At 47.1% G+C, this 26,738-nt stretch overlaps 1 protein-coding gene across 4 annotated transcripts in view; it reads right to left on the reverse strand.

Annotated features, from left to right (window-relative positions):
• Nucleotides 1-13,737: 13,737 nt before the first annotated feature.
• Nucleotides 13,738-26,738, reverse strand: part of HS6ST2 (heparan sulfate 6-O-sulfotransferase 2) — a 287,234-nt gene continuing 274,233 nt past the window's right edge. For all 4 annotated transcript variants that reach the window (XM_085006638.1, XM_085006637.1, XM_021079794.2 and 1 more), the window contains one exon: nt 13,738-16,856. In XM_085006638.1, the coding sequence (XP_084862764.1) occupies nt 15,983-16,856 (874 nt within the window). In that variant the 3' untranslated portion in view covers nt 13,738-15,982. The remainder of the gene's footprint in view (nt 16,857-26,738) is intronic.

Here is a 26,738-nt window from a genome sequence, read left to right on the forward strand (position 1 = left end):
TTTGACCTACACCACAGATCAGGGCAACGCCCGATCCTTAACCCACTGAGCAAGGCCAGGAATGGAACCCACAATCTCATGGTTCCTAGTCGGATTCGTTAACCACTGTGCCACGACAGGAATTCCTTTTTTTTTTTTAAGTGCAGGTCAGGGCAAATATAAATCTTTAAAATCTTCTCAATAAATTACAAAAGAGGTTAGGCATCTTATCAAGCAGACCTAATTTAGTCCCACTGTTATTTATAATCTAGTGTGTTTTGTATTACACCTAATTCATTACTCAAATTTTTTTTGTTTGTTTGTTTTTATCTTTCAAGGGCTGCACCCTCAGCATATGAAGGTTCCCAGGCTAGGGGTCTAATCAGAGCTGCAGCTGCCAGCCTACACCACAGCCACAGCAATGTCGGATCCTTAACCCACCAAACAAGGCCAGGGATCGAACTGCAACCTCATGGTTCCTAATCAGATTCATTTCAGCTGCACCACGATGGGAACTCCTCATTACTAAAATTTCAAATAAAAACTAAGCGATTTCAAAAAAAAAAAAAAAAAGCTATATGATTGTGTATAAGTGCAATTTGGAGAGCCCTAAGATAAGAAAGGACACAAGAAGTAAAGAGAAAAATGCTCTCCAACGAGTTAAGACAACAAATGAGGCGGAAGGAAAGAAAAGTGAGATTCTCTAGCCACTCTTGCTCTTCACCACAAACCCACATCATCCCCATGACAGCCGGGAAAAACTTGTAATACAAGTGAATTCTGGGGGCCTGAAAAGAGCCAAATGAAGGGGTATTAGGAGCACACAACTGTTAATCTCTAGCTTTTGTAGATCTTTTTTTTTTTTTTTTTTTTTTTTAGGGCCGCACCCACGGCATATGGAGGTTCCCAGGCTAGGGGTCAAATCAGAGCTTCAGCCGCCGGCCTACACCACAGGCACAGCAACGCAGGATCTGAGCCACGTTTGCAGCCTACACCACAGCTCATGGCAACGCCAGATCCTTAACCCACTGGGCGAGGCCAGGGATCGAATCTGCATCCTCATGGTTCCTGGTCAGATTCATTTCCACGACAGGAACTCCCATCTGAGCTTTTTAATTTGTTACTGAGGATTATTTGGGCATGTGTGAAACTTCAAGAAGAGAGATTCTAACTTTTCTAATCTGGTAATATCTTTTTAAATAAATTCATTTTTAAATTTCATAATATGGTAATAGCTGCTCATTATGAAAAATAGAGAAGTATAGAAATGAAAGACAAGTCAGGCTTTACCTGTTGAGTGGTGCATTCTTTTCTAAAGCACTTAGAGATAGTTCGCATTCATTTTGAAATCTGGATTTTATGAAATTTTAGCCAGGCCATCCAGGTCACAGGCCCACCTTAAGCATTCATGCTCAACGAATATAGGTTGAGCCCCAAGCAGACAAGACAGCAACGCTTAACTGCATTAAGATTCTTTTTTTTGGGAGTTCCCGTCGTGGCGCAGTGGTTAACGAATCCGACTAGGAAGCATGAGGTTGCGGGTTCGATCCCTGGCCTTGCTCAGCGGATTAAGGATCCGGCGTTGCCGTGAGCTGTAGTGTAGGTTGCAGACACAGCTCGGATCTCACATTGCTGTGGCTCTGGCACAAGCTGGCAGCTACAGCTCCAATTAGACCCCCAGCCTGGGAACCTCCATATGCTGCGGGTGCAGCCCAAGAAATGCCAAAAAGACCAAGAAAATTGAACTTTTCCGCATTAAGACTCTTAAGGCATCTTGGACTGCTGTTATTTCACTGCCCTGTATAGGACTTAAGTGGCATAAAATAAATGAACCTCATAATTCAGGCCTCAAGAGAAAAGTCCATGGTTAGAAGGATAAAATCCCTGTGTCCCTTTCTGCCCATAGCCCATTGAGCATGTCCAACAGCAACAGGAGCTGTGGAATAAAATGTGCCAATTTATACCATAGTTGATTAGCTTGCTGTCTAACTCACAAAAGCAAAGAACTCATAATTAGCTGACAGATTTACACATTGCATACCCAGTACCCATCACCAGGATTTCAGAGCCAAGTATGGCTGTGAATAGGTTTTCTTCATTTTCAAACACTGCAGATCATATTTGGTTAAACATTTAAATTCCCTGGCTCCCTTCCACGTTTGCGATCTTCCCAATGCTTAGGCCCCATATGGAAAAACAAAAAAGCTGAATATTTAGAGGGCCTTGATCCCCCTCCCACAACCCCCGCCCCATGCAATGTACACAGTCACTGCACCATCTTGTGGCCATACCTGTGAACTGCACATTCCCTGCTCGTAAGCAACCGGCCAAGATCCGGAAACCTTGCAAAATGTCCATCGCCATCTTGTCTTCTCTGTTTTCTTTCTAGCCACCAAATTTGGAAAGGAAAGGCTATGCTAGCAAGGCTTATCCACTGTGTTTCTTTCCTTTCCTTCTCTCTCTCTCTCCCCCTTTCTCTCTCTCCCCGCCCCCCCGTCTCTCTCTGTCCTGTCAAGACTGACTCAATGCCTCAATCAGCTCTAAAGCCTCAATCAGAAATCCTCAAAGTCAGATACAGTGATTTCCAGAATTAATTCTTAACAAAAGTACTATTTCTTTCCATCGCCCATATCACCTACCCCATATAGCAGATCTATGTTTGATTTTTGTGGGCCACTCCCCCATAATACTGCATAGCCCCTGAAAGACTATTAAGAGGCACAGGTAGCCAGATACATTTTGCTTCATCAGCAGAAGAACCCAGGGAAGGGCCCTCATTGAAAACAATCAGCTTAAACACTGCAGAAGAAAATCACCTTATCTGGTCAGTAGGATGGCATCTCTTTGAGGGCTGTGACAATATGACTGACTTAAAGAAGTAGCAATGTTTGGATCAAAGTACACCGAGGCTGAATCCGTCAAACAGGCAAGCCCAACACAGTCAAGCAGGGGTGAAGGTTCTCTTTTTCTACAGTAAGGGAGTAAGGACTCTTTGATAGCCTATGGGCTCCAAAGAGTGAGGCTTGAGTCAAAGCCCTTGCGCTGGCTTTGTGATGGACCCACTTGTCTGGCTGAACTACATTTCCCAGGATTCCCTTTCCTGTATGTTTCAATGAGAGTGGTCCACAAGAGAGATTCTCGTGAGAGATTTGGAGGGCAGAAAGGAGGAGGCAGTAACCGTGCTGCGGCAGCTCGTACACCTTGTCGCTTATCTGCCGGCTCACCTTGTTTATGTGAGGATGTGACGATGCCTGAAGCGGCTCCATCTTTCCCTGTATCCCCCCTTCGGCTTCTCCATCTTTCCCTGTATCCCCCCTTCAGCTTCTCCGACTTCTGGCCCAAGCGTGCATGTATCTAGCTGTGTGACATAATGTCCTGGTCTCTGCTGGACGCCCATGATCCCAAGGTCAAGGCGACAAGTACTGACATGGGTTTCAGTTCCTTCTCACGTGTTGCATGGCATTCTGGCTTTCGTCCGCCTTACATCCATCTTCTCTTCCCAACCTCCTGCCCTGTGGACTTCAAGCTTCAGCCTCAGAAACAAAGATACCTATCTTACAGAGATGGTTTGACCAGCTCCCACAGTCATGTAACGCCAAATTCCTAAAACAAATCTCTTTATAGATAGATATACATTCTTGTGGTTCTACTTCTCCGATTTAACCTCTGACCAGTACAGCCACATTATGGATGGGCCACACACCAAGAAAGCCACTACACCATGAACCGCCCTTGAACTTAGTGAAGCTTTTCCAAGAGTATAATTCAATGATGAAAGCCCTGGTACGTTTCCTCACAGGAAAAATTTAATCCAAACACAGGTCTCCAGTGCCTGCTACAGGCAAGTCAATAACGGCAGACAGAGGGTGCCTAAACAGCACACTTCTACCCTGAAGAATATATTTACAGTTCCATAAGAGAGATAAGGCCGGCACGCAAAAAAGAATGAAAGTCAAGGGAGTATTTGATAAGCTCTGTAAGAGAGGTTCAAAGTGTTGTCAGATTATCTTCCTGATCCAGGATCCGATATCAAATTGCATATAGAAGTGACCAGAAACACATCCTGCTTCATCGCCTCCAAGGATACGCCTTCGGCTCTCAAGTTTTCCAGAGTGTATATAAATCAAAGTGAACAACATTCTAACTAGTCACATAAAAGCCTATTTACTGCTAGAAGAGAGCGCCTAGAGAAGAGTTACCAGGTTGGGAGGCTGCCCAAGGTCAGGGAGCAGGATGCGAGGTCACGTGCTTTGGAGCTCGTTAGGCTGAGGGAATGGCTGAGTCAGGGCACTCCCTGCTCTCAGCAGCTGCCACAATCTCAAGGACGAGCCGCTCAAGGACTGCTGCTAGACAGCCCGTAGTCCAGGCTGCCTGGACAGAAAAACCCAAGACAGCAAACAGAGAGATCAGAGAGATGCTTTCCATTCCCAGGGACTCTTCAAGACAAAAGTCTTTGCAGCCGATTTCGTTTCAATATTCCTTGGTCGTTAATTAGTGCATCAACGATTATGTATTGACTACCTGAGATTGCATCCTCTCCCCTCTGACGCTGCCTCTTTGCATAACTAGCTCCTTTGCATCCTTCATGTTGTAGTTGATTTATTTATTTCTTTTGTTGTTGTTATTGTTCTTTTTAGGGCCACACCTGCCACATATGCAAGTTCCCAGGCTAGGGGCCAAATCGGAGCTGTAGCTACTGGCCTACGCCACAGCTACAGCAACACAGGATCTGAGCTGCATCTGCGACCTACCCCACAGCTCATGGCAACGCCGGATCCTTAACCCACTGAGCGAGGCCAAGGATCCAACCCAAGTCCTCATGGATGCTAGTCGGGTTCTTAAGCCGCTGAGCCACAACAGGAACTCCCGGTTTATTTATTTATTATTGGTTTCACCTGCAGCATGGAGACGTGCCCGAGCCAGGAATCGGATCCGTGCCACAGCAGTGACCTGAGCTGCTGCAGGGACAAGGCTGGATCCTTAACCCACTGAGCCATCAGGAACTCCCACTGTCGCAGTTTAAATGTCACCTTCCAAAGGGGTCATCCTTGCAATATTTCCTCTCGGTTACCCTTTATCACCTCCCTCTATACATTTCCTTCATGATGTATAGAGGAAGGTGATAAACATGATGTATTTTATAATTAATTATACCTTCTATGATATGTAAGGTATGATTGATTATAAAATATAATTTTAAAGTATAAAATATTTGAAATATACAATACAATTATCAGGTATACATATAAAATATGATTATAATTAATAATTGCCTTGTAAGATATTTTGATTAATATAAGTCTCTAATGCTAGACCATAAGCTCCACAAGGCAGGATGGCATGTCTCTTCTATTTATATCTGAATATCCAATATGAGCACACTGCTGGGCGTGCCATCGGTTAAATATTTGTTCAGTGAATGACAGCTAAGGCACGGGAACCACGACGGTGACTGGGAGGGGTCCCACCTATGCTCTCCTGAAGCCCACCGCCCACTGGAGGAAGGAGATGCGCAACCATAAAAATGAGTGATAGACGTGGCCTCGGTCAGCCCACTACCTCCCGAAGATACTCCTACCCCGATCAAGTTTTTGAAGTAAATATAAATCCAAGAGGACACGATCCTAAGCATTCGCACAATAAAACTATTGTGCAGAGATGAGTGCTGGGGGGAGAGGCTGACACAGAGACTGGGGGGAGCGCGAGGGAGAGCTGACTAAATCCAGTTTGGAGGGGGCCAGGGAGGACTTGCCAGCAGTGGGGACGTGGAAGCAGAGTCTGAAAGAGGAGCGGGGATTAACTGTGCCAACAGGGTGCATGCATGTGTGTGCATTATTGGGTGGGGTGCATGCAATGGTAACAGAGGAGGCAAGGGAGAGAGGGGCTGAGGAATCGCATTTAAGGCAAGGAGAACAGATGGCGTAAAATGCCTGGAGACAGAATGAGAGACAATGGAAGACCTCCAATAGCTCCTCGTGTGTGAGAACCAGAGTTGAGAGATAACACAGGCAAGTCAGCAAGGGCCAGATCATGGAGAGCCTTGCAAGCCAGACTCAAGACTTTGGAATGATCCTCCAAGGTATTCAGCGAGTGCACTTTATTTACAAAGATACCATTTTGTTGGTTATATGCCACCAGGGATTATAATTAAAATCCATGAAATAATGCTACCTTTTAGTCCTCATGCTAAAGATTAACCATCGTTTTAGGAACCAAAACTGGAACGTATGGGCTGACAATGGAACACAGGGCGAATTCTGAGTACAGAGCCTAGTATGCCTTGTGCATCTGCTAAATAGTAATTCCCAGTCTTGTTGAGAATAGCCATTGTTTTTATCCAACCAAAAAAGGTATTAAATATTACCAAGTCTAGCAAAGTACCCCCTGTGTGTAAAAATACAGCACTGGACCCCATGAGGGGAGAGCAGGAGAAAGATGGAAAGAAAAAATAAATAAATAGAAATCCAGTTTCTGCAGGGTTTTAGGTAGAAATTTATTTCCTTTTAGTGATAGTGAATTCAATTACTGGGTCACTTAGCAGAATATAATGAATGGTTGGGGTGGGAGAAAAACGTAAAACATTATCGAGAAAAACAGTGCAAGTGTTCCATTAAAAGTTTCAGAATGAATAAAACATATTAGTTGAAAATGACAAATTGCTTCAGTGCTAGAAATGTTTACCTGTATTAATCCAATCAAATCACGAAGCACCTGAACTCTGTTCTAACATACTTTGGAAAATAATTACAAAATGCTTTGCATATTTTAACTCATTTAATCATTACCACAAATCTACGGAGTAGGTACTATTATACTTTCAAGTTTAGAAATGAAGAAAGTTAGGCTCAAAAAGGGGAGGTCATTTACCCTAGGTCTCACTGCTAATAAGTCAAGGCTTGTTAGAGTTCATTAAAACTCTGTTAAGATGGCAATCAGCCAACCTAAGATTTTATATATAGCCTATTAGAATCAATAATATCTCTAAAACGCTTGTTCCGATTCATTTGGGATGGAAATATTCTAAACTTACCTTGTGATGATGGTTGTACGACTATAAATATAATGAACGTCATTGAATTAAAAACAAAGTTTCAGGTTCCAGGAGGGTGGCTTCCCATGTTGAGTCTGGGCAGAAAGAGGAGGTCAGATCACAGAGAAATTTACGCCTTTAGCTGAAAAGTGTGGACTTCCATCTGCAGATAGTGAAGGGCCCCCAGCACTTTCTGAGAAGGACAGTGTGATCAGACCTACAGTTAAGGACAGTAGCTCTCCAATTTACCTGAGCATCTTAGACTCTTCTCAGAATCATCCTAGAATCTCACCGATGAAGACAGGAGCTCTCACTATGCACCCAAGCTTCTGACTCAGAGCCTCCGCAGTGGGATCCAGGGAATCTACATCTTTAAACGAACACATCACAGAGGGTTCTGATGCCACAGGTCCATGGATTAGACAGTTTTAGGAAGATGAGTTTGACGGTAAAGAGAACAGTTAAGACGATAATGTGACCATTCAAGTAGGCTCCGTAGAAACCTGACCTTGAGCAGCAGTGCTGAAAAATCAAAACGATGACTGCCCTGTCAAGTTCCTGGGGGTTTGGGGAAAGCCTGTTTCCAATGGCAAGGGACACTGGGGAGCATTGGGAAACCACTGATGACTGTTATGTCAAGCTGGATCTTCATAAATCCTATTCATCTTACTAGTCAGTGCTGATGCTCTTAAACGGCCTACCTGCTCATCTTTGCAAAGCCTACATCTACCTCTCTGATCAAATTCATGAAGTCTTTGCCAGGTGATGCCAAGGACCTTGACGGGCACACAGTCCTGCTCCAGGTAGTTTCAGGAACAGAAGACCTTTTCAGGCCTGAGGGGAGGGGAAAAAAAAAAAAAAAGGCCAACTCTTGTATTTGAATTACTCCTTGAAAAAGCTGGATAGGATTGGCTCTAGCTGGCCAGTTAGGGCCTATCAAGCCATGATAAAGCACTCTTCTAAGACGTGACAATTCCTTTCAGGTCCTCTTAAATCACATGAAATCCAGGAGAGCCTTTTTAAGTCACAAAAACTGTTAAACTTTTCTTAGGCCCAGTTAGGCATCAGTAAATCTTGGTGAAATGCGTGAAGTCACAAGATTTAACCAGGCCCAACGAGAATAGAATTTATACAATTTAATGAGACTTGATGAGAATTATTGAACCTTATCCTGCCCCGCAGGCAACAAGATCAAATTTTTAAATTCAAATGAGATGGAAGCAAACTATTCAATTTCTTTTCTTCTCTTTCTTTCTTTCTTTCTTTTTTTTTTTTTTTAAGAGAGGTGAGCTACCTGAATTTACAAGACTCTTGGGTCTCCTTCCCCGAGGGCCCTTCGTGACTAATAAGGTGATAAACTAGGAGGTGCTTTTAATGGTTTACTCTCCCCCCATCCCCAGGCGGCATATATGCTTTTTAATAGCATCTTCTGCACTGGCTGCTTTCGGCCAGAGTAGGGACTTGGAGCGTGGGAATTGCAAGCACCAAGCCAGGCCTGTGAGGGAGACCGCTAGACCTTGGGGGAACCTCTCGGACCTCAGGGTGCAGACAGGCCCATGCTCTGGCAATGTCGGGTGGGGAGGCAGGTGGGAAAGGAAGGGGACGGGTGGTGAGTCATCCCTGGCTAAGTGCACCAGAGTAGGTCCCCAGTTAGCCAGGGACCTCAGCTAATGCATTTTCATTGCTCAAGAGAGTATCAGTGACTCACTTGGCATTTCGTGGATGAGATCTTTCAGAAGACCTGTCACTGGCTACATTCAAAATTCAGGAGACCTTAGGGGAGGGCTTTACACATTTAATCATGTAATATTGGTTGTATACAAATGTCTTTAGAAAAGTTGTTTTTTTAGGGCCACACTTGCGGCTTATGGAGGTTCCCAGGCTAGGGGTCAAATCAGAGCTCCAGCTGCCGGCCTACACCACAGCCACAGCAACACCAAATCCGAGGTGCATCTGTGATGTATGCCACAGCTTGTGGCAGGGCCGGATTTTTAACCCACATCCTGAAGGATACTAGTTGGGTTCATAACCTGATGAGCCACAACGGGAACTCCTAGAAAAGTTTTTTTTTTTTTAATTAATCACAGTAGGACATATACTACTTTTTTGCTTAATTTTTTTATCAGCATCTTCAATCCTTGATCTCAGGGTCAGCCTTTAGCCATTAAAGACATGGGCATTCACCAGACCTCTAGCTTTCATGCCAATAACAGTAATAACTATTCTATCTAACACATTGAAGCCTATTTTGTGTCAGGCACTCTGCTAAGTACTTTACAAATATACACTCACTTAATTCTCACAACAACTTTCTGAGGTCGGAGCTCTTATCTTCTCTATGTACAGGTGAGGAACCTGGGGCATGGAAAGGTTAGTGACTTCTCCAACGTCACAGACTTGGTAAATGGTGGGGCTGGGATTCGAACCCAGGCAGTATGGACCCAGAGCCGGCATTCTCAACATATAACATTGGCAGTAATCATTTGGAGAGCTTAGAGACGTAGGGTCAACCACCCATCCACTATATTCTAGTTTTGGAAGGAAAACCACAATCCACTGTTGAGCTTTAAAAAAGGAAATTGGGGGAATTCCCGTCGTGGCGCAGTGGTTAACGAATCCGACTAGGAACCATGAGGTTGCGGGTTCGGTCCCTGCCCTTGCTCAGTGGGTTAACGATCTGGCGTTGCCGTGAGCTGTGGTGTAGGTTGCAGACGCGGCTCGGATCCCGCGTTGCTGTGGCTCTGGTGTAGACTGGCGGCTACAGCTCTGATTCGACCCCTAGCCTGGGAACCTCCATATGCCACGGGAGCTGCCCAAGCAATAGCAAAAAAGACAAAAAATAAAATAAATAAATAAATAAAAAATAAATAAATAAATAAATAAGGAAATTGGGAGTTCCCGTTGTGGTGCAGTGGAAACGAATCCGAATAGGAAACATAAGGTTGCAGGTTCGATGCCTGGCCTCGCTTAGTGGGTTAAGGATCCAGCGTTGACGTGAGCTGTGGTATAAGTTGCAGGTGCGGCTCGGATCTGGCGTTGCTGTGGCTGTGGTGTAGGCCAGAGGCTACAGTTCCAACTAGACCCCTAGCCTGGGACCCTCCATATGCCGCGGGTGCGGCCCTATAAAGACAAAAGACAAAAACATAAAATAAAATACAAAATAAATAAAAAAGGAAATTGAACAATATTGAGAACTACATAGTTTCATTTTTGTTATCAATACTATGTGTTGGGGAGTTCCTGTCATGGCTCAGTGGTAACGAACCCGATTAATATCCATGAGGACGTGGGTTCGATCCCTGGCCTCGCTGGGTGGGTTAAGATTCCGGCGTTGCTGTGGCTGTGGCTGTGGCTGGCAGCTGCAGCTCCAGTTCGACCCCATAGCCTGGGAACTTCCAAATGCCATGGGTCTGGTCCTAAAAAAAAAAAAAAAAGACAAGAAAAATTATGTGTTGGAGGGAGAGAGCGAGAGAGAGAGAGTGAGATTGAGTAAGAGAGAAGGAGAGGGATTAGATTTGAACGTGAAAAGGACAAGGAAATCTGGAAGAAATCACATAATTACACTAGTTATTTTGGGGAAGTGAGGCTTGTGTAGGTAATTGGTCATTTCATTTTTTACTTACACACTTTTAAATTGTTTTCAGTTTTAATAAGCCTATAATCAAACACGAGTGCGCACACACTCGCAAGAACGAATTAAGCTTTTTGCTGTACTCTGATGCAGCATTTGCTTTCCCTTTCCAGGCTCCTTTGCAAAAAAAAAAAAAGATTACTCCCTGTTCTCAGGCCCAACCAGGGACTTTGGCAGGGGCGTAGGTAGAAGTAGTCCATCAATGTCGACGTGTTATGTACGTTCTTTGAATCACACCCTCCTATTCTCTCTGATGCTGAAATCATTATAAACTCTGCCAAGATTTTAGTACTGGGGAAATTTTGATGGGCTCTCTAGCTCAGAAGTTGATCCATTTTTTTTTTCTCTCAAGGGCAAGGAGATAAATATTTGAGGTTTTTCGGGCCATTAGATCTCTGTTGCAGCTGCTCCTGCCTCTGGAGTGTGCAAAGAAGCCAGGGTGAATGTGCAAAGAAAGAGGCATGGCTGTGTTCCAACACCGTTTTACTGAGAAAAGCCAGGGGAAGGCTGATTTGGCCCCAGGCCTGTTGGCTTCAGGCCCCCGAGCTAGCTGCTCAGAACGGTGTGGCTTGCACTGAGAAATAGCTGATTTCCTCGTTCTCCAGGTAGGCTTCTCCCGTGGTTCCAAAGCCTCTGCATATTTGGGGAGATGGAATTGATGCCTTATCAATTCACTTGAGGATGACTGAGGCGTTGATCTAATGCCTCTGCTATTTCTCACCGTCGGCTCGCCTCCTTCTGGCCTCTTGAGAGATGAGGATTGCCTTACTCGCCAGCCCCACTGGGGTCCGACTGGGAGTCCGCCCACACCAAGTCTTGTTAGACTCGTCACCAAATGCCCAGGTTGGGTTTGTTTGCTCAGTTTCTTCCCTAGTGCGGACGAGAGAGAAGGTGCAAGCAAGCCTGTCCTGTGATGCTTTCATGGTTCTTTTCACCTCCGTCCCCCCACCATGGAAGGAAGCCATCCGTCCAGCCAAGTGCGACAGCTCCTCTCCACCTCCCGCCTCCCCAAGACAGCCCTGCTTTTACTTGGTTATAACTCCTGTTGAGAATCTCAAGTCCCGGGGAACTGGGTCACTGAGGGCTTTCTCCTCCGTGAGTGCGCCTCTCTGGGGTACCTCGACGGTTCATTTCCTCAGCAGCCAACCCTGACCTTGGGGCCAAGAGCCTCCTGTGGGTTTCTCCCCCTTCAGCAAGCGGGCCCTGCTCTCCAAAAGTACCCTCTTCGATGGAAAAGGGAAACACACACGCTTTCTTTCCTAAATATGTCGAGTGCTGGGTCTCTATGTTCCTGTTCACAGCTCCTCTGAAGGGGAGGCCAGGAAACCCTTTTACAGTCAGGACACTTGACGATGCAATCATCGCTCAAGAAACAGTTCACGGGCAGGGGTGTCTAAGAATGAATAGCTTACGGGCTGAGTACAATGCTACACGTTTGTAGTTTTCTTCCTTTAAACCCGATGAACTGATATCGAAATTCTCTCTCTTTTTTTTTTTTTCTGTTTTGGCCACCCTGTGCCCCATGGAGTTCCCGGGCCAGGGATCAGATCCGAGCTGCAGTGGCATCCTACACCACAGCTGCGGCAACACTAAATCTTTTAATCCACTGTGCTGGGCCGGGGATGGAATCTGCATCCTGGTGCTACACAGACACTGCCAATCCTGTTGTGCCACAGCTGGAACTCCTCTAAATTCTTTTTTTTTTTTCTGGTCTTTTTGTCTTTTTAGGGCTGCTCCCTCAGCATATGGAGGTTCCCAGGGTAGGGGTCGAATCAGAGCTGTAGCCGCTGGCCCACGCCACAGACACAGCAACGCGGGATCCAAGCCACGTCTGCGACCTACACCACAGATCACGGCAACACTGGATCCTTAACCCACTGAGCGAGGCCAGGGATCAAACCTGCAACCTCATGGTTCCTAGTCAGATTCGTTTCCACTGCATCACGATGGCAACTCCTCTAAACTCTCTTTTGAAAGGGCAAGAACAAATCATCTCCATCCATAATCCTAGCCATAAGTTCATTTGGAAACATTTGTACATTGAATGGGATTAGAACATATTGTCTTCATGACTTTAAAAGCCAATTCTTTAATGCTCACCTTTAACCTCTGTCCTATGGACAAAGGGGATAGATTAAAAAATAGCAAGTGCTATTTCTCTTTTCAACAGAGTCTTAGATGTACAAATGTCTCCTTTAATAATTGTTAAGTTAAAACACACCCATATTTTATTTGCTTAGTGTAACAGACTGAATGTTTGTCCCCACCAAATTCATGTGTTGAAACCCTGATCTCAGTGTGATGATATCTGGCGGGGGGGGGCCTTTGGGAGGGAACTAGGTCATGAGGGTGGAGCCCTCATGAACGGGATTAGTGCCCTCATAGGAAAAAGCCAGAGGTGTAGCTAGCTACTCTCTGCCCTATGAGGACACAGCAAGAAGATGGCCTGCAACTGGGAAGAAGGCACCCTGATCTCAGACTTTCAGCCTCCAGAACCGTGGGAAATAAGTTTCTGGTGTTAATAAGCCACCCAGCTTACGGTATTTTGTTATAACAGCCCAAGCTAAGATGCATAGCCAACCCTGCCTTTCACTGACAACTGTGTTTTACTCAAAAGAGGATGCGCTGTGGACTCCCAGATGGAAGCACCCAAAGTTAAGGCCATTTTAGTGCGCCAGACTGGAATGGCTCATCTCACTTCCATACCTAGTGGCCAAGGGGAAAAAGAGAAACTCTTTTTTCTTTTTTCTTTTTTTTTTTTTTGTCTTTTGTCTTATCAGAGCCACACCCGAGGCATATGGAGGTTCCTAGGCTAGGGGTCCAATTGGAGCTGTTGCTGCCAGCCTACACTGCAGCCACAGCAACACCAGATCCGAGCTGCGTCCTCGGCCTACACCACAGCTCACGGCTACGCTGGATCCTTAACCCACTGAGTGAGGACAGGGATCGAACCCGCAACCTCATGGTTCCTAGGCAGATTTGTTTCCGCTGCGCCATGACGGGAACTCCAGAAACACCTTGAGAAAAGAGAATTCTCTCTGTGATGTCATAATGTCTAGGGGCTGCCAACCTTGAAATCATGAAATTACTCAAAGCCTGGAATTTAAACTTTATTTCATATCTATTGTTAAATTACACAAAATCAGTGAATAGCTGGTAAAGCTACACCATTGGACAGATGTTTACAGTTGAAATCATGGGATTTACAGGATGATCAAAATGTATATTTATAATATCCCCTATATACAATAAATCAGTATAGACAGAGAAAATGCACTTAATCTCTGCAAACCATGCACACCACAGCAAATAACACACGATATTTTTTCTGTAACAAGCTTTTCCACTGGCTCGGGCTTCATCCTGCTTTCCAACAGTTTTAAGAGCAAACATTATCAATTAAAACTAAACAAAATCGAAATACCACAGTGATCTACAGAATCATTATTTTAAAAACACAAAGTACACAAAATAGTTTCACTCTGATTTCAAGGTGTTTGGGATTAAAAACAATTTTCTTTTTCCCTTCAGTTTTCCAGTTCTCAGAGTCTCAGGACTGCAGATACCATTAGACAAAATTTAGACTTTTGATACAAGCACAGAGTCAAGAACATTTATTTTTTAACCCAAATGCTCAGCTTCTTATCCAGCTTGTGGCGTTATCATTACAGAGGAAACTAGATCATGCAAATGAGCAGATTGTACAAGATGGGACTTTACGGTCACACTTCTAAGCCTGTCCCTCGTGAAAACATAAATGCCATTTCCAGTTGCCTTATTTGATTGACAGCCAGGGGCTTACTGTTAAATCCTTAAGAAAGGAGAGCAAAACCCATAAAATGGAGACTGCCCAGAATCAGGATGCTTGCTAGCACAGTGGGTTACATTCCATCTTTTGCCCCGCAGAATTCACAATAGATACCCTAAAAGAACTTCCGCACAGGCTTTCAATAACAAATCACTTTCTTTAACCCATATGCTTCCAATGATGCTTAACTTCACTTCAGGACCCTCTTTCCTTTTGTTCTTTCTCAAAACCTGATACATGGTTCACCCAAAGTACCGGGGTACAGCTTTGAGTGGAATCACTGAATCACTCTGGCTAGCCTAAGGCTTATTCCACCCCCCCTTTTTTTTTCTCTTGTAATTGTTTACACTCTGTCGACACGAAAAAGAACTATCGGGCTAGAAAGTGCCAGCCCAACTGGAAACGGTACAATAAAAATGTACACAAAGGAAATAACAATTCATTCACATTCAGGTTCAATTCTAACTGATCAAGAATAACTTCAGCAAGATTTTTAGACACGTTATTATCCTGTTCAAGGGTTTCTTGATAAGGACCTCACTACACAAACAGTGATAAGACAATTCTATAGAAAGTCCTGACTTGAAGCCAGGATTGTATATCACAATAAATTCAGCAACACACCATTTAGATGATGAAGAAAGATTCTAAAAACAGGTTAGTTTGGAATGAGCACAACTCGGAGAAGCTTTAAAATGAATGATAAGCAGCGCCAAAAAGATTCTAGAAATGTTGAGATTACAGTGCCCAGAAATCGTCTGGAAATTAGATCTTTCTTTACATCGGTCCTCCGTCCAACTGGAGGAAAAAGTGTTTTGTTTAATATGAGAGACACCCTGTTTAAAACCTTTAAAGAGTAGAAGGTAGAAAAAGTTTAAAATTTTAAATATCTCTTAAATAACAAGATATGAGTCCTGTTGTACTGGAAAGCCAATATTTTTACATAAAACTACCCACGTTTGGAGAGATGTTTTTCATTTGCCATGGTTTGGTAAAAACCTACCATCAGTTCTTATTCTATTTAAATAGATTCCTCGTTAAAATCAGAAGACAAGGAGGAATTTCGTGTTTTAATCTGAGTTTCTTGTATGTTACATTCATGCTTACCCCTAGAAAAAAAATCTTTGCTTCCAAGACTGGATTTTAACAGTGTATCCTAAATAAAGTCCACTTCTTGGCCATAAGTTAGATGGCCACTTTTTGTGTTTTCATTTTGTCTCTATGACTAATTTAAGAACTTCTTAAAATATCTAAACAGCAATTTCTGGTGAGTCTGGTTTGGCTTTGGGATTTTCTAAATACTCCAGCAACCCCCTCCCCCCAAGACCATTTAATTACATAGTGAAATTTGTTTTACCCACGCACAGTAGAACATTCAATTGAAAGGCAACTGTAAAGGCAACATCTTAACTTTTTTTTTTCACTTCCAAACCTAAGGAAGCAGGATGTGTTTGGACACGCTCATGTTTGACGATTTGCCACATTTTGGCTGGCGCTTGGGGAGCAGTGTGCAAAAGCCTTTGGGGGGGGCCACTTAACGCCACTTCTCTACACTGCCTATGTAGTCATTGGTGCCATTGCTGGTGTTGTCCTCACCCTGCTCTTGGCCTGGGTTCTGCTTCCGGCTTTCCCGGTTCTCCTTCCGGCTCAAATTCTGACCCGAACTCTGAGTCAGATTCGGAATCAGATTCGGAGTCCCATTCTGACCGGCATTCGGGGTGGGGTTCTGACTCGGATTCTGACGCTGGCCCTGACTCTGGCTCTGGAAATGGGTCTGGAGGAACCTTCCCTTGAGAAATTTACGTTGTTCCTGCCGCTTCCGTCTAGCTTCCTGATGCTCCTTCTGCCTCATAAACTGATACCTCTGCAAAAAGAGATCTTTCGCATAGCTGTACAACTCCATGTCCAGAAAATTCAGCCCCTCGATACGCTTCTGGAGGTCCTCGTTGATCTCTACGCTCGAGGCCCGCGTGGTGTTGTACTGGGTAAAGGGCGAGATGAAGTTCATGTTGAAGGTTTTCTCAAACAGATACTGGGTCTTCCGCTGAAACTCGGTCAGGCCGAAGAAGGCCATGTGCTTCAGGTTGGACTTGGCGCTTTCCAGCAGGACCTTGTTCCTCTGCTTCTCGGGCATGACCGAGAGGTTGTAGCAGCCGACGAGGGTCAGGTCGGAGAGCATGCGCACCTGGCGGTTGTTGGCGAGGTTGTAGGGACAGTCCATGAATTCTTTCAGGGGGCAGCCCGACCAGTCATCTCCAGTGTAGCAGCTGGGCAGCTCTTCGGAGGTCGGGGGCCTTCCATCGCACACATGCAGAGACGCTTTCCACGTGGCCCCCCTCTGGACGTGCCTCCACTCACTCAGGTACCGGGACACTGGGTCGCGCAGGATGGTGATGTAATGGAAGTTCCTGTGGACCAAGCACAAGGGCCAAGAGTCAGGGATGCGGGTGACCTCAGTGGGGTCGGGGAGGCGGTGCAGGGCATACGCCATGGTCCCCGGCCGGGAAGGAAGGCAAGTGGGACTTGTCGCCCCCCGCCCTGAGTCCCGCTAGCCTGTCCGGAGAGCCAACGCTTTCACCCAGGTTGCTGGTCCAGCAGCTGAAGCAGGGACATCGGCCCCGCCCATCACCCATTGGCCAAAACACCCCCCACCCAGACCCCTCCTTCCCCTCTGTTCCTCTCACCCACCAATGACCAAGTGCTCCCAATGACCTCATGGATTTCATACTCGCCACCCTAACCCCCCCTTGACTGATCACGAAATGAACACTCCGTGGAAACCAGTGATTTTACTGAAGTCATGCGAGGTTGACAAGGGAGCTCACATTCTAATCGTTCTCACTCCACATACAAAAGCATTTTCCTCCTGTCTAGCCTAATCGGGATATCTTATTAAAGAACAAAACCTCGCTGAAAGAATGTCTGATAGGATGCTCTTGATTCTGGCTGTTGTCATAACATCCTGGCTCCTCCGTGATGGCAGTGGAATGCAGAGATAGGCACAGCAGCCCGGGGCCTCCAGAAATAAACGCTGTGCTTAGTCACTGACTGAAATAGACATGGTAGCTGCCACTGGGTGTATATAAGCTACTACCTTGCTTTCCGCCTTCACTCACGTGATGACCTTCCCAGCGGCGGAAGTTAACTCTATCGGCTCCAAAATGCCCCTTTTCTTTACCCACGGAAAGGACGCCTGAACACCTGCATGTGTCAGCCTTGGGCTTTGAGCAACACGGGCACCCTGGGATCTATCCTGGTGTTTCCTCTGCTTGGCGTGACTTTCCTTCTTTGACTGGAAAATTCTAGACATTCTTTGAGTTCCCCTTCAAGTACTATCTCTCCTCCTAGAAAATGTACTGCAGGCTTTGCTGCCAGCCGTCACCTCTCCTTCTGCGTCACCACGGCACTTCCACACTTAACCTTTGTTAAAAACACCGTCGATACCAAATTGCCATGACTTGTTTGTATCTCCGCTTCAAGTGTGTTTTCCAGGCCAGGGGTTCTGCATATTCTCCTATAACTCTCATCTCATCCATTTCATTTTCCTCCCTTGCCTTTATACCAGGCACAAAGCAGAATCTCACCAATTCCTTTCATTGCTTATTTAGTGACCTGTCCTGGGGAAGAGGAGGGAGAGCGTTAGGAACTGGGAAGGCGATGGCTGGTCCTATTAAAAACGCTGGGGAATGATTTTTGCAAGACACTTAGTTTTCTATTTAATTTGAATCACCTTCGATGATTTTCTGGAAGAAACAAGCAAAAGGGGCACAGGAGAAGCATCTGTGAGTGAGGCCAAGACCTCCTCCACCAGCCTCACCGCTTTGCCTGGCACCTGGCTTTGCAGGTGCCACTCAAAGGCATCTCTGCAAAGACCCACTGCCAACGAGGAGCAGCTTCTGTTCCCCTGGAGCCTTGACCAACACAGGTGACTGCTCTTCCCCTGGGCTCCCTCCTTCCCCTCCCGGCTGTGGTATTCATTCATTCATTCATTCATTCATTCATTCTTTGGGTGCAGATTTACCAAGCCTTTATACTAGGCCTGAGGCGACAGCTTCATGGCAATTAGTCTGATTATTTGGAAAAAAAAGAAATTTATGAAGTCCAGTGACACATTTGGATTAGTCTTTCAACCAGCTTTTCCAGGCATGCATTATAAATGGGTGTTAAAACCCCCCTAATGGAGTCACCTTCATGCTTAGCTGACGGGCCTCCGGCCCTAATTTATTTTACTGCTTTAAGCCTACAGTGACATCTTCTGGCAAATCCTAGAGCGCACCCCCGTGCAAGCCTGTGGCTCTCCTGCCTAAAAATTCTTCCTTGTCTTTCAGAGCAGATGGAGGCACTGACCCAGGTTAGCGTTCAGGCCCCATATGTTTCGTAAGCACCATCTCCACGTGGAGAGAGAGAGGAAGCAGCGCAGAAAGGCAGAGGCAGGAGAGTTCCTGTTGTGGCTCGGCGGTAATGAGCCCAACTAGTATCCATGAGGATGCGAGTTCGATCCCTGACCCTACTCAGTGGGAAAAGGATCTGGCATTGCTGTGAGCTGTGGTGCGGATCACAGAGGCAGCTTGGATCTTGTGTTGCTGTGGGGATGGGGTAAGTTGGCAGCTGCAGCTTCGCTTCAACCCCTAGCCTGGGAACTTCCACATGCCGCGGGTGCACCTCTCAAAAGAAAAAAGAGAGAGAGAAGCAGACATCCACAGAGGCTCTCGTGCTCTGGCTGTGTGATTCCTTCCAGAGGAAGGTCTCCTCGGCCCGTAGGGGAGGGCAGTCCAGTGAGGGCAGCCTCTGTCTCTCCCCTGCACGGATGATCACAGTAGCAGAGAAATCAGAGGAGCCTGCGGGCGAGCGTGCACACAGGCTGGCGATCCCAGCCAGGCTATATATACTCCGACGCCAAGAGGCCCTGGAAATGCTGTGATCAGCCCCCTTCCTCCAGGGAAGACAAGCCCGGGATGCCTGACTGCCTCAAATGGAAACCCTTGATGCTGCTTGAAAAAACGACCCCACGGGTGAAGAGGAAGACCCGCCAAAGGGTCGGTCTCCAGGAGTGGCCAGTGGCCTCAGCGGAGGAGGTGAAACCCCGACCTGATGGGACTGTAAGCGGAGAGACAAATAGGCAGAGACGCACAGGCAGCTCTCTTCCGGCGGTCAGGTCCGTCCAGGTACCTCCATAGGGACCAAGGATGCCGTCAGGGCTAAGATGCGGGGCCCTCCTTAGATGAGGCAGGAAGAACGGAATGGAGTGTGAGGCAGAAAGGTCAGCAGGCGCAAAGGCACAGACCAAGCTGCTGCGTGTGGAGCAAGGGCGCCGCAAACAGGTGCCTGGGAATTCCGGGCCAGCGGCAGGAAGGGAGCGTGGAGAGGAAGCCGAGGATGCGGCCGCGCAAGGCCTCGGATGCTGCATGAAGGGACTTCTGTAGGCAGCACGGAGGCCTGGAAGGGGTTTTGGGCAGGGGAGTGATTTGATGAGGTCTGCGTTTTAGAAAGGTCACCACCGCGTGTGGCGCACGGAGATGCGATTAAGGACATTAGTTGAGGTTCCTGGAGAAAACAAGACAGACGGGGAAGGGGCAGGCTGGAGAGGCATTAGGAGGCAGAAATGATAAGACGGTGAGAAAATGAATGGAGGGCAGGGGGTGGTTGAAAGAGAGTTGAAGGGGCAAATAGAGGCCTCAGCGAGTGATCTGAGCTTCTGATGTGGCGGTGTTGGCAAAAACTATTAGTTTCAGACCTTGAGGGCTTACTTAGGGATTTTTTTTTTTTTTCATTCTGCACGTGTGGCTTCAGATATTTGAAGGCGGCAATGAAGCACCCGAGGTGTCTCTTCTTTATGCTAAATACGGTTTCCAGCCATTCTCGACACTGCTTCGGGTCCCCTTGCTATCCTTCTGTTTGCCTCTGAATATATTCCACTTTACTGGAACATGCCCTCCAGGCGCAGTCTGACAAGTGACAAGTAGACACAGTCTCTCACCATCAAATTCTTGACACCATTTCTCTTCCTGTGGCCTCCTATCACAGTGGCCTTTGGGGCAGGCACGCCACAGCGCTGACACACGGTCCCCTGAGTTCTTTCATTCTTTTCCACGTACGCCATTTGGAAACCCAGTCGACTTTGTCCTGGACCGATGCCGTTTGTTTGTGGCCCTGTTTAATTTCTCCTTGCTGGAGCAAATCTAAGCCTGTCCAAAGGCATCAGGATTCTGATTACATCCCCCAATATCCTCACCATATCTTCTTATTTCTTCTGGCAATGCCTGCATCCAGGCAGTCATCAAAACAGAACAAGATGCAGCCGGGAGCGGGTCTTTGGTAGCTGCTGAATGCTTTGATTTAATTTGCAACGATGAGCCCAGCGTAGCCACAGAAAAATCACACTCAGCCTGTTTCAGTTAGTGGTGATTGGAAGGAAATATCTTGTGACCAAACATGTCACTTCATTACGATGACCAGGTGTCACATCTCTACATTGGAGTCATGACTCCCCCTCGGTTGCCCGAGTTAATTTAAAGACCGCTGTTTGGCGCCTCTGGGTGTCCTGGTGCCTTTATAGGCAGGACACAGTGAAAGGTTTGGCGCCTTCTCCAAAGCCTAGGCTGCCTCTTGCCTGTCACTGATAAGCAACTGTGGAAACAATAGCAACCAAAGAAAAAACAGTCCCATCAGGAAACCTGGGGGGCCTCCTTGACTCCTCTATCTCACTTACCACCAGCAGCTGAATTTTCCCCAAGCCCTGCTGATTCTGGTTCTCAAGAGCTCACCAACCCATCCTTTCCTCCACCGCCTCGTCACTTCTCTACTTGGTCACTGCATCAGTGTTCCGGCCCGCCTCCCTGTCTCTGGTCTCACATCCATTCCTCGGCCCCAAAGGGCACACATCTGACCTCCCATGACCGAGTTAAGAGACTCCTAACAGCTCCCTATCAACTCTGACGTGAAGTTCAAGCTCCTCTGCACGCCAGGCACAGCCTTGGGGGGTAACCCAGTAACCACCTTTCTGTCTCTCCAGCCTTCTCTCTATTAAGCTCCCTCTATACAAGCCTTTCTCAACCCTGCTCCCCTTCCTGGCCTCTAGGACATTTGGAAATATCTGGAGACATGTCGCTTGTCTCAACGGAGAGGCAGGTGCTACTGGCATCTAGTGGGTTGAGTCCAGACGGGGCCGCTACACATTGTACAATGCAGACAAAAAATCATCAGCCGTTCCAAGGTTGAGAAACTCTGTACTCTCTGTTCCAAGTATGTAAAAGTAATCTTTTTTTTTTTTTTTTGGCTTTTAGCTATTTCTTGGGCCGCTCCCCGCGGCTTATGGAGGTTCCCAGGCTGGGGGTCTAATCGGAGCTGTAGCTGCCGGCCTACACCAGAGCCACAGCAACGCGGGATCCGAGCCGCGTCTGCAACCTACACCCCAGCTCACCGCAACGCCGGATCGTTAACCCACTGAGCAAGGGCAGGGACCGAACCCGCAACCTCATGGTTCCTGGTCGGATTCGTTAACCACTGCGCCACGACAGGAACTCCTGTAAAAGTAATCTTAATACTCCAAATTGGTCCCAGATCGAGACTGTACGAGTTCTTTTCCCTTTTATATGGAGTGCCTACTCTTTGGCAAGGCTTCTGTCAGCCCCTTGTAGGGTACCTGGAAACCTCCAAAACTCAACTCAAAAACTGCCTCCTCCACGAAACCTCCCTTGACCTTCCTGGGCAGAGTTAACTGCCCTGCTCGTCCTCTGCTGCAGTGGTGCTGGTACTCTCCCACTGGAGCATTTATCACAAGGTGTTGTGTTGTGACTGTCTAGTGATTTGTCTGCCTCCCCCATTGGACTATGAGCTCCAGCGGGGGTAGGGACCGTGTATCATTTATCAGCATCAGCTCTGCTGGGCCTGGCACAAAGTGTGACATCCCATACATGATGAATAGTAAGATAAAAGATTATTGAATGAATGTCTGCAATAGAAGCAGCAGAGCTGAGGCTAAGAGAAAAATGGCCATCTTGGTCTTTGATAAGGAAAAGCCACTAGATGTCAGTATTAAATAACAGATAGACCATTTTACACCTGGTCAGAACCTTTTATGGCAATCTCGTATTTAGCAGCTGTCCCTGACTCTCTGTGTAGCCGCCCAATGTGAAAGAAGGCTGGGAATTCTGAGGACGTTAAATGAAGTTAACGGGTAAAAACAAGAACCATACATTTTTTCATTTTTCACTGTAACAGATTATCCTGAAATAAGTACCTGAGTGGAAAGTCACAGAATTCCAGACTTGCCAAAGCAAGAAACCTTCAAGACGGCAGATCATCTGGGTTAAAGCCTTGACTTTAAAGGTGAAGAAGGCAAGGCTCTGAGAGGCAAAGTGTGGCCCACACGTCGCGAGGTGCCAATAGTTCTTGGAATCGACCTAACTTTGAGGAATATTCCTGGGCTGAAGGTCTATCTGTTTAGTAGCTGTCTTTGTGTTGGTTCATTACCCAGGACAGCACTAAACCATGCCCAGAAGCGCCCACTCACTCTCACGAAGGGGAAGCATCTGGCTGCTGAGAGAAGGCACTTCCTTACCGTGCCTGGCACTTACACATGAACTGCCAACAATGCTGCAAATCAGATATTATTATGCCCATTTTGAGGATGGAGAAACTGAGACTAACAGAGGTATGATCTGACCCAGCGTCATGCCACAAGTTAAGTGGAGGGACTCAGACATGAGCAAGTTTCTCTTTGACTCTAGAACCCGTATTCTTCCCATCTTATTGCCGGGACACAAACCTGAGACTTCTGCTTTGAACAAGATAAAGAAGTGGCTCTCAGGAGTTCCCTGGCGGTCTACTGGTTAGGACTCGGTGCTTTCACTGCTTCGGCCCAGGTACAATCCCTGCTCTGGGAACTGAGACCCTATATCAAGCCACTGCGTGCCGCAGCAAAAAGAAGAAGTGGCTCTCAAATTGTGGCCCCAGAATCAACAGTATTAGCATCACCTAGCAACCGGTTCGAAAGGCACATTCTTGGGTCCACCCACTGAAGCAGAAACTCCGGGGCTGGAGTCTGGTGATCTGTTTGAACAAGCCCCCCAGCAACTTCTGGTGCACATGTGTGCTCGGCTTTGAGAACCACGGTCCTAGACATGTGGCCTCAGAGTATGGACAAGCCCAGCGAGCCCCCAGGAGAAGCATGACAAGACAAGCCTAAGGAGGCTGACTGCCGTCCAGGAAAAGCCCAGGGAACTTGGCCCGAGCAGAGTTATGAGGATTAAACATTCACTTTCCTTTAGAGCCACCGGTTCACAAAAGGCCACAATAAAGTTTTTCCTGCACCACTGAAAGAGGAAATAAATATTAAAGCCATTTTTTATGGAAGAAGACCAGCAAAACTGTACAAGCTAAGGTCATAGGAGCGATCAATAAAAAGTTAATTTAAAAAAGGAAACAAATTCTTAGCCCAAATCAATAGGAGTTTACATTTTATTCTACCTGTAGCTTAGTTTTGTATTTAAAATTCAGCCTGTGCCCATCTTGTTCTGGGAGCAATGATGAGTGGTCCAGAAATAAGAGCTGTGGTTAGTGGTCCTACGTAGCTTCTGTGGGGGATGTCATATGACATTGAGTCATTCACACCGAAGGTCTGGTCTCCTTCCTGGGTTAATGATGTCTAAACCAACTGCACGGACCTTCCCACTGCATGTAAACGACTCCATCAAAGCGAGGGGGGTGGCTTGCAGATCAAACAACATTAATATGTGAGCAACACACTAAATAAAAGTAGAGTTCATTGATTCAAAGGCAAATATGGGTCCAATGGGATTGGATCCCCCAAACCCTGGAGTTGCCTTTTGAACTGTTTTCTTGCGTGACGCATCTACTGGCTGTCCCCAAAGAGAAGTCCCATAAACCCTGGGATCGGCAGTGGCAGGAGCCTCATAAAAGAGGGGTGGGAGCTGGAAGTGGGTGGATGCTCTTGCGAACCTTTGTCGAAACACCCCTGATTTCACTTGAGGAGCCTCATGGCACTAGGAAGACCTCGACGATCGGGCCGTTCTCTTCCCCTTGGAGCTGATGCAGTGGGCTCACGACTAGGCAACCCGGGGAGGGGGGTGGGCAGGACCATCCTTGGGAGCCCCCTGACTTGTAAGACAACCAAGACGTTCACTGGCTCTTTGAATGGCTTGACCTACAGTCCTTAGCAGTCCGTGCACCGCACAACCAGAAAAGCATCTACTGGACGGAAAACCAACTCAGAAAAGGCTGAAGGTCTCACACCCCTTCCCCCCAAGTAAGCTCTCCAGTTCTCCCGGCAGGGAGGAGAGTTTCCGCTGTTCTTCACACCTCACCCGAAGGAGCAGTTCTGTGTATGGAAAATACCACCTTAATCAATGCTTTAATTAATTGATTTTTTTTCCCTCTGGAGGAACGGTCAATCGAGCACACACAGGCTCTCATGAAACAGAAGGATGTTTTTCTACAACATTCTTCTTTTCTTTCCTTGACAAAAGCAGGAACAGGACGGTTTTTTGTTAGCTTGAAAGGGAAGAAACGATTCCTGGGGTCGGTAAATTCAAACCCAACCTGGAAGTCTTCACACAATAAGTCCTTGGTGATATTTACTTGTTTTTAGAGGAAATCTAGCTCGCTTCCTTCCCAAAGCCCAGGAGGCTCCAAAGTACATAAATCTAAGGACTTTTGCAAACAGTGAGAAAGCTGAGAATTTTAACAAGATGTGAAATTCCAAGTTTTATGACCCGTAGTTACCAGCCTTCACCCAGAGTCCACTCCACCTCTCGGCGGCATAAGAAGTTGTGCGGCTTACACTGCCCCCCCCCCGAAATTTTTGGCATTCTAAAATTACGGTGTGAGTCTCGGATCATTAATACTCAGTGTGTTTCTGAGGTGGAAAGAACGTTTAGAGAAAAACCCCTTTGGTGTGTAGATGAGGCAGCTGGGGCCCCTTGAAGGGGACCCGTTCTGGAGAGCAGTTCTGCCACTGATTAACAAACCAGGCTTCCTGCCTTCCCTTCCAGGACTCCTCCCGCCCCACCTGGCACTTCTCAGCTTCCTGCCTGTTTCTCCGTGGCATGCCCCTGGCAATTTGTCACCCCCGGGGGTTGGCATCTAGGACAGCCAGGGAGAGGGGTCGGTTTCCTTCCTGCTTCCAAAAGAATGAGCAGAGGTGAAAAGGAGCAAATTTCACCTCCCCCAGGGGACAGGAGGAAGCCGGGGGAGTGTCTAAATGCTGCCAGTGGGGACCGTGGTGGGTAAAGTCTTGCTCTGGGGATCAGCATCCTTGATACCGCCTGTCCTGGGTCTCCATGAAGATAAAACGGGTAATACATATAACGTTCTTGGAACCCAGCTTGGGAGAGAACACTCAACGCAACCACTGTTAGTTATTATTATTGTGATTGTTGTTGCTGCTTTTGCTATACAGGTAAGGGTACTGAGTTAAAAGAGGTGACTCAGGAGTTCCCGTTATGGCTCAGTGGTAACAACCCCGACTAGCAACCATGAGGATGCGGGTGCAACTCCTGGCCTCACTCAGTGGGTTGAGGATCTGGCGTGGCTGCGAGCTGGAGTGTGGGTGGAAGAGGCAGCTCGGATCCAGCGACACTGTAGCTGGGGTGTAGGCCGGCAGCTACAGCTCTGAATCGACCCCTAGCCTGGGAACTTTCATATGGCGCAGGTGCGGCCCTAAAAAGAAAGAAAAAACAAATGTTATTCGACCTTCCTAAAATCACAAAGCTTGCTAATGACAGCCTGTCTTGTTTGCGTGTCCCGAGCCCAAAGCCTTGCCTGCTGCCCTGGCTGATGATCCCCTATTTGGCCTTTTCCCAGGTGAGTCTGAGCCTCTGGCTAGGATGTTCTCAGCAGGTTGTACATCCTTACTCGGACCTGGGCACAGAGCACAATTTAAGGAGCAACAGGTCAAGGGCACAACTGGCTTGGCCAGAGCAGGAAGGTTCAGGTTGGAGGGAGGCGGATACGCCAGGACGCGAAAGGAGGGGCTGGCTCCCTGCTTTCTTCCGGCCCCTCAGAGACCCTTGGGGGTGGGATCAGAGCACCGCAGAGCTGGGGGCCAGGGGTGGGGTGTGGCTGGTGACCATTCTTGCCCCAACTGGCCATTCCGCAGATGAGAAAACCAGAGAGCTGGCTCGCCTGCCATCTCCAGACCATGAGAAATGCGGAGACCCACGGGATCCTTTTGGGACTTCCTCAAAGACGGGGCATCAGGAAACAGGCGGTCGATAACCAGCATTGCAGCTCATTCAGAGCCGCTGGCCGCCAGCTGTCCTGGCTCACCT

This window comes from Sus scrofa, chromosome X, assembly GCF_054392235.1.
Source record: "Sus scrofa isolate SSC_HxYL_T2T_F1_AM1 chromosome X, Sscrofa_HxYL_maternal_Yorkshire_Landrace_v2.0, whole genome shotgun sequence".
Lineage (NCBI taxonomy): Eukaryota > Metazoa > Chordata > Mammalia > Artiodactyla > Suidae > Sus > Sus scrofa.